The sequence below is a fragment of the Girardinichthys multiradiatus genome, chromosome 3 (genome assembly GCF_021462225.1).
Source record: "Girardinichthys multiradiatus isolate DD_20200921_A chromosome 3, DD_fGirMul_XY1, whole genome shotgun sequence".
Classification (NCBI taxonomy): Eukaryota; Metazoa; Chordata; class Actinopteri; order Cyprinodontiformes; family Goodeidae; genus Girardinichthys; species Girardinichthys multiradiatus.
Window position 1 is genome coordinate 7,863,180 of NC_061796.1, and position 8,511 is coordinate 7,871,690.

General features: G+C 40.1%; 1 protein-coding gene across 1 annotated transcript; it reads right to left on the minus strand.

Moving 5' to 3' along the window:
* kdf1a (keratinocyte differentiation factor 1a) lies at positions 1-8,299 on the minus strand. The gene is made up of 4 exons (XM_047360100.1): positions 8,009-8,299; positions 4,537-5,591; positions 4,122-4,196; positions 1-640 (listed from the first exon to the last, which is right to left on the minus strand). The coding sequence occupies exons 2-4, from the start codon at positions 5,570-5,572 to the stop codon at positions 555-557; spliced, it is 1,197 nt and encodes a 398-aa protein (XP_047216056.1). The 5' UTR covers positions 5,573-5,591; positions 8,009-8,299; the 3' UTR covers positions 1-554.
* Between the last annotated feature and the right edge of the window lie 212 nt (positions 8,300-8,511).

The following is an 8,511-nucleotide window of genomic DNA, read 5'->3' on the forward strand; positions in this document are numbered from 1 at the left end:
TAAAAACAAGCACTGAAACTTTTATTTTGTCAAAAACATGACACACTGTATAGTATAAAAAGATTAATCCAAAAAGGTACAAAGTAACATTGAGTCATTATGTACATCAAAGTATGGCTTCTTACAATACCGTCTGTGGGTGTGAAAACCAAAATGTGCCTCAGCAGTCTGGAGAAATGGTAGGAGACATCAAGCTGTACATGCTGAAAAAGACATGTTGTAAAAACAAAAATAAAGAAAAGAATGAGGACTGTTCTCTCCTCGATCATCTGGCCTCCGGACTGCTAAGACTTTACATGGTCTCTTTCTAAACCTAAAACACTGTGTTTATAAAATCTTACATCTCTTTGCCATGGAAATAACAAAAAAAAATAAAAAAGCTCCTCTGTTGGTCACTTGTTAGAAAACGTAAAAAATATATATATATATATTTTGACCACTAAAAAGAGAACTATACCCATCTAGGATAAAGGTGCTCTGTTCAGTAACAGTATAAATGAAAAGAGGCTACATGATTGGTCAGTAGATAAACATTTTAGACTCTGGGTAGCGTTTCAAATAAGCAGAGGGGCTCCTGAGGAGTGTGTTCCAGTGTCATGCTGGTAGGGAGAGTAGGTTGTGGCAGTGCTGGAGGAATATGCTAGAATAGAGAAGAAAAGAAATCCTTATTTAATACAGATGAATACATACAGAACGTGCTTTACCTGAACTTTTCCACATATTGTCAAACCACAAATTTCAACTTATTGTATAGTGATTTTACGCAGTACTTTTCAGCCCAACCACAGCTGCAAGTCTTTTAGGTAATGTCAGTAGAGACTGAGATTTTCGATTGCTCTTTGAAAAATAGCCCAAGCTCCGTCAGATTGAACAAAGAGCATCTGTGAACAGCAAATATACAAGTCTTGCCAAGAATTCTCAAATGGATTTAGATTTGGACTTTGACTGGGCCATTCCAACCAATGATTGTGGTTTGATCAAAACCATTCCACTGTAGCTCTGGATGTATGTTTATGCTGCCACCACTGTGTTTCACATACAGGTTGATGTGTTCAGGCATTTATGAAGAGTTTTCATGTGTATAGTCTTGAGCTAGAAAGAGCGAAGATATATTTCTCTTACATAATTAATAAAAACCATAACCCAGAATTGATTTACTGTTGCTGATAGGTCACAACTTGTCCCTCCCCAACTTTTATCCAACAAGTCCTGCAATTACTTTTTTTAAACTGTTCTTAGCTGTGATGCACCTGAAACACTGCAGATATTAAATTCTCATCTTGAATCAGACTATTTCCCACCAGACTTCAGTGATCAAACATTTAAAACAAAGCCTAACTTGGAGGCCTGAATGGTAAGTATTTATAGGGCCATATCTAACCTGACCTCACATTTGGAAAAATACTAATAATAATACAAATGGATCAGCTTTTTTCCCTATGTTTGTGCACACAAACAAGGAATTTGGCTTCTGTTTCACCTTGTTCTTAATGAGGACTTTTTTTTCAGAACTATGAAAAGGGAAATAAAAATATTTTGCAAATATGTATGTATAGAGTGTTTGTACAAAAAGAGAAAGACACGGTTGAATAAATCCAAATATACCTGATATAGATCCGGGCTCTCTGACTGTTCTATTCATCAGAGAGACAGCCTGGGGAAAGAAACTGTCTCTGTGGTGCCTGGGTTTTGTAATTAGTACTCTGCAGCACCGACCTGGAGGAAAAAGTCTAAACAGATTGTGACCAGGATGTGTGGGGTCTGCAAAGATATTAGCCCCCCTCTTCCTGACCCTAGACCTGTACAGGTCCTGGATGGAGGGAAGGTCAGCCCTGATGATTCTCTCTGCAGACCTAATTGTTCACTGCAGTTTGGACCCGCCCTGTTTTGAAGATTAGCCAAACCACACAATGATGGACGAACACACGATAAACTGGTAAGAATAATGGCAGTGTGGGAGATGACCAGCAGCTCTTGTGGAAAGTTGTATTTCTTGAATTGCCGCAGGAAGTACAGTCTCTGCTGGGCCTTCTTCTGTACATTGTCTATGTGTGAGGACCATCTCAGGTCCCACGAAAGGGTAGTTCCTAGGAACCAGAAGTGATCCACAGTAGACAGTGTCGTTGAGGATGGTGAGGGGAGGCAGTGTGGGGTGTGTTCTCCGCTATCTTGAGTGGGTTAAGCTACAGGAGGTTCTGACTGCACCACTGGACCACCTGAACCACCTCCTGTCTGTATGCAGACTCGTCACAGTCCTGTATCAGACCAATAACAGTGATGTCATCTGCAAACTTCAGCGGTTTCACTGACGAGTCTTCTGAGGTGCAGTCAATTTTGTACAGAGAGGAGTGGGGAGGCAACACACCCCTGGGGGGCACCAGCACTACCTTAGGATCAAAACAATCTTTTTAATCCACACCATAGCACGTCACTGGTAAACGTTTTAAATGACTTGACTCTTAAAAGTGATGCATCCAAAACTTCCATCTTGGCTTTACTGGACCTCAGTGCTGACACATTTAATCATTAAATACTGATCGATGAACTGGGAAAGTAGGTGGGATTGTCTGGTACTTTCCTAAACTGGTACAGATCTTATTTGACAGACAGGACCAACTTTGTGTCATTTGGTAATTATAAATAAAAAATTAATAAAATAAAAGTAATTCTGGGGCTCCTCAAGACTCCATACTCGGGTCACTATTATTCATTCTCTACATAAGCCCCCAAACTCAGATGGTGTTCTACAACATCTATACTGATCACACAACTTTTCATTATGCCACCATTTTGTCTAAGTTTGATACCGTTCCTGAATCAAAAAAAAAAATACTAAGTATCATTTGGATGAATTAAGAGCTTCCTCCAGCATAACGCAGAAAAGAAGGCAGTTATTGTTTTTGTTAAAAAAAAAAAAAAATACAGTTAGAAATCAACCAGATATTAAACTCCATGGATCTAAAGACAACAGTGCAAGCAAAACACGTAGATGTCATGACTGAAACCTGAATCACTTGAGATTTATTACTAAATCAGCTTACTACTGTCTAAAACATTGCCAGAATAAAATATTTTCTATCTAAGCAAAACAGAAAAACTGGGACATGTTTTAATTGTAAAATGATAAGATTTTAAAAACCACCATGTTTCAGTGAGGGGATAGCATGTCTCCGGGGTAATGTGCAGCGTTACATTTTCCTCCACGAAGCGCATCGCATGTCGGCTAAAAAGTTTAATTTTGGTCCATTTGATCCAGAGCACCTTTTTCCATACTTCGGATATACAACTTTTTTTTTTTTTTTTTTTTTACATGTAATCAATTGAGGTTTGAGGTTGTGACAAAATGTGAAAAAATTCAAGAGATATGAATACTTTTGAAGGCACTGTATATAAAGGTATGCATCAGAGGGTTACTTTCATCTGCAAAAGATGCACTGAGTATAACCGAAGCCGTTGATACATTCCCAGGCCTCCCTGTGAAAGTTATGAAAACACAATGTGCTGTGCCCTCATTCAAAGACATGTAACAGGACACCCAGTCCTTTTAGTAGTCTCTTCACATAAGAGCAAGAAGGGGAGGGAAAAATCGCCTGCTGCACTGTAATTCATCTGTAACCCAAGATGTTCGCTAAAATTACATAATAAATCAGGGGACAGATATTTACTGTGTCTTAATCTGCTACTTAAGCAGATTGTGTAGCATGACTGCTGAGCTTGAGGGAAGGAAAACAAGGAAGATGAGGTAGGTGTTCAATAGCAGAAGTGGGAAGGTGGCTTCTCACAAGACTAGAATTGTAATATGTGAAGAAAAGGGCAAGAATGCAGCGCTTTGCTGTGTAGTGAGGTATGTTACTGGAAAAAGAGGGAGAAGTTGAGAAGAAGCCTATAGCTGCATTGGGCACAATGGGTCACAGAGTCTGAGACTGACACACATGGGGATGGGGGAGTGGTGGCTGACTATCCCTCTGAGATCAGGACAACTGAAGACTGAGACTTAGAATGCATAATTTTAGATCCCAATAGATCAATTCCTTAAATGTTTTTAACACCCCCCCGACAAAAATCAGAAAAAATGTCACAATAGAGTATGCATCGGTGGAAAATTCCCCAAATGTACTCACTTCTTGAGCTGTACTGCCTCATTTTCCTCGCAAGCTCGTCTGATGGCGTTTGCTCGGACACTTTCACCTCTGGATCTGCAAAAGAAAATGAAAGACCATGAAGACAAGCAGGCAGGGTGCAACCACCATTAACTATGCTCTCAAAGTTGGATATAATCTGGTCATCTGCTACTTTAGTGTTTTGTTAAACCATATGTGCTTGTATCAGCTTGCCCAAGATTAACTGATTGTTAATAGGCCATTGCCTGCAAAATGTCTAGTGTGTTAGGGCTTACAACTTGGAACTAAACAAAGGCTGAAACGTTCCAACAAACTATGAGTCACTGGGGGAAGACGGGTCAGATGTTTCTAATACCCAAGTGAATCATAGATATTTGATGTATTTTTTATAAACTGCAACAAAAACATTCCTTACAATCACTGCTCATGAAGGTTTGGGTCATGGTTTCGTTGCCACTATCAGGCAGAGTCCCATCGTTCCTGCCGTTAGGACGCTGCCCTGCTGACTGATGGCTGGCCTTCTTCTTGGCTTTTCGCGTGCTGATGCGGATGACTCCATGTACCAGCTTGCACTCGGCCTCCTGCTCCTCCAGATTGTAGTTCTGGGCAATGTTGTAGATAAGCTCGCTGATCTCATTCGTCTTGCGGAAGAATGAGGAATCAGATGTGCACTTGGCGAGCTCTTCGATCTGATGGAGGGCGTAAAGCTCCAAGAGCTTCTTGGTGATAAGAGAGTCAACATCTGTGCTATCGCACGGATCGTCCAGATCGTAGCAGTCAGACAACAGGCTGGTGTTGCTAATCGGTCTCTGGCTTTCCCCTTTTGCGGGCGGACGGGTCCGTTTGGAGGCATTAACTGGATAATTTACTATCTCACCTCTAAAACGAACATCTTGGTAACGGAAGCTTTCGCTTGGGGGTAACTTGGTAGTTTTGGTGGGCCTGCTGGATTCCACAGAGACCCCACAGGTTGGGTTGGCAAGAGCCTTGCCATTAGAAGTCTCGCTGCCTGCTTTGGGTGGGTAGTCTGTTGAGCTCTCATTAACAGGCAGACAGGGCTCTCGGCTGCCATAAAATCCACAGGTGAGCACACAGCAGATGAGGGCTTTGCAGCCACTCCACCCCATAGAGGCGCAGGAGCCACATGTAGGCCTGCTGGCCGGTGTGCTGTCGGCCGACCCTGGAATAAATCCTATAGTCTCGGAGTTCCGGGCTGTGCCATTTTGTGGGTGTCCTCTGCTGCGGCCGTTCTTGTTCTCTGAATACTGAGGGTGGTCATTGTGGTGCTCGCATAGATGTTCCCTATGAAGATGAAGATCCTTGAGGTCATGTTTGACCGTGCTCTCTCTGTATATAGTTTGACTTTGTCTATACTTGTCCGCTTTGGAGCTGGAGTTATGGTGCTTGTAGTGGCGGGACGTCTGTGGAGCCCCTGAGCTGTTGCCAGGCATGGCTCAAAACACCTGGGACCTGCAGAGGAAAGGAGGGCTTACAAGTTAGTGGCAAGTTAGTAATGACTTCGTCTTTACATAATTGGGACAGGCCTTCAGTGAGAGAAACATTAGAGCAAAACTTCAAACTCTCATGACCAATCCATCAAATCAGGTAAAAAAAAAAACACCTTAGTGTCATACCTGATTCAACTCTGAATGTTTTACATGAAATATAACACACATTAAAGAGAATGCAAGAGTCTTAAGGGTCCATCTATCTGATTTGTAGAAATGCATCAATCAGGCTTTTCCTGGCTAACACCAATTCCCGGTTTTCTTTGGAATCCGATGTGGCAATTCTGACTTTAACCGATTCTGTTGATTTTTGATTTTTTACTTAAGGACTGAATCACGCAAATGAAAAAATGTGCTACTGGTTCTTTGACAGAGATAAGAATTACAAAATGAAACCCTAACCCTACCGGATTTTTATTAAACTAAAAAAAACCCATCACCCAACAGCATCAACTGATGCTGTTGGGTGATGGGTTTAAAGACTGAAAATAGTGGGATTTCCTAGTACTGATGCATTTAATGACTCAGAAAAATGTATTTTTTTCCAGAACCTTATCTGCCTAGAATTTAGAGCCCATTTAAGAAAAATTAGATGATTCCAATTTCTGGCTTATTAATTGGTGCACCTCTGCTGCTTTGCTTTTGCCCTAAAAGCCTTTGGGTCTTGTGTGAGAACCCAAAGATAAAACTAAAACTCGTTGTCAATGGTTTTATGAAAACAAATTAAAACTTACCATTTTATCCTAACTTTTAATTAACCTTTAGTAAACCTGTCTTATTTGTATCCATATTTCATTTAATAGAGTGTGTTTATCAAATTCAGAACTATTTTGAAGAAAACATTTTACTTGTGTTTGGTTCTGTTGTATTTTTAATTCTATATTAATGCCTTTGATATCATTTATACTTCTTGCTAGAGCTTCACAATATATTCCAAATGAATCTTTTATTGCAATATCGCTTTACATGCAGTGAAGAATTGACTGCAATAAGTGTAACCTAATCATTTAAGCACCATGCATTTAAGTTTTCTGTGCCTGTGATATATTTATATACACTTGTATAATGCGGCGTTAAAAGGTTTATAAGGTAAAGAGGTGGGCCAGTCATTAAGAAACTACAACCAAGTTGTTTCCATGACAAAACACCAGATGTCGACCTCAAGCAGCTGTTGAAGTCAAACCTTGTTGATGAGATGGAAAAGAAATGCATAATTGTTTTCCCCAGAAGCTGAATAGATGACTCCATATCTGTGATGAGTAATCACTGCGACACTGATCAGCCGTGTTGCTTTCTCTGCTAATATGTTGCTGCCCTGGGTTCTGAATGCATGGGTCAGTCTGGCTCAGTGGGATGAGTGGTCATCTTGCAATCTGAAAGTTGCAGGTCTGAATCCGGCTTCCTCCTGCTTCATTCTGATGTGCCCCTGAGCAAGACACTTTACCCAAAGTTGCCTACCAATCTGCATATTAGTGTAGAAATGTGCGCGAGTGCAAATGGATGGTGGAAAAGTGCTTTGAGTGGTCAAAATGACTGGAAAATTGTTGTATAAATTCAGACCATTTATTTTTATGTTTTGTCTTTATTTGTGTTATGATCAATGTGCAATTTTGAATGTTATCAATTTTTAAGTAGTTTAGAATACATTGCATTTTAATTCAAATTGAAACATACTTTATTAATCCCAAAGGGAAACTGTTGTAGCTCATGTTCATTTGATCTTAATGGTTTTATTGTTATTTATCTACATTTTCTTTTACAGTTTTTCACTACAGGCAATCTTTTATTTGTACTAATATTTCTTATGGTGAAAGTGTTTAATTAAGCTTCAGAATTGTTCATACCCGTGTTGTTTGTTCTGTTTGCTAATGTTTAAGTTTAACTTTTGTTTGGTTTTATTGCAATTCTACATTTGATCTTGTTGTCTTTAAAATTACTATTTCTTTTTTTTTTTTTTTGCACACTGTTGTTTTTTGTTTTCATCATTCATAAAAACAAAATTTTATTTATCTTATTGTTTAGGTACACTATGCCATATTACTGTATATTTTACAATGTTTAAATATGTGTCTGATGTTTCTAATGAGTTTCTTTAGTTCTACATTTCACTCTAGTTGTCTGATAGATCTTACTTTACACAGTTTGAAATGCTTGTTTGCATGTTTCTTGCTCAGTTTTGCACCTCCGTCAAGCACAACTGTGCAATTCCTAAAAATGCTTTCTAAATACAATCTGATGGATGAAGCTCCAGTCAGATTCAAAGCACTAAACTCATTCCTTAGACTCCAGTGTAGGAACATGCTCTGAGATTTTGAGTATATGAATCACAGAGTCAGCATCTTAACTGCCTCTAATTTCATTTGCAAAGCACCAACTTACCGCATAAGAAGAAACAGTTGTGGTTGTACTCCCTACCGAGAGAACCGCGGAAGTCTCGCACCGACGCAGCTCCTGCTGCTAGCGCCTTAAACAGCGACGGTGCGTCGACAGAACCGCGGACTTCCAGGTGAATTTTTGTTACATCCAACAAGCGAGAAACTCGGCAAAGTCGAAGCCCGGAGTCCGGCGCCGTTACTGAACGTCACCAGCCAGCACATCCGTGTCGTCTCTTCTGGTAAAAAGAAAAAAACCGAGACCCCCGAGCTGCCGAGCGTATCCGAGTACTTGGCTATCACCTGCGGCTACAGCTAATACCGCAGCCGGAGACCCACCCACAGGTGCGCAGTGACGTCACATGAGGCGGATGTAAAGCACAGAGCAGGAACAAAATGGTAAGATGACAAAAAAAAAAAGAAAAAGAAAAAAACAAGTCAACAATAACATTTAACAAAAAGAAAATAAAAACACAAAATAGACAAAAGGAAAACTATGTCAAACCTCCG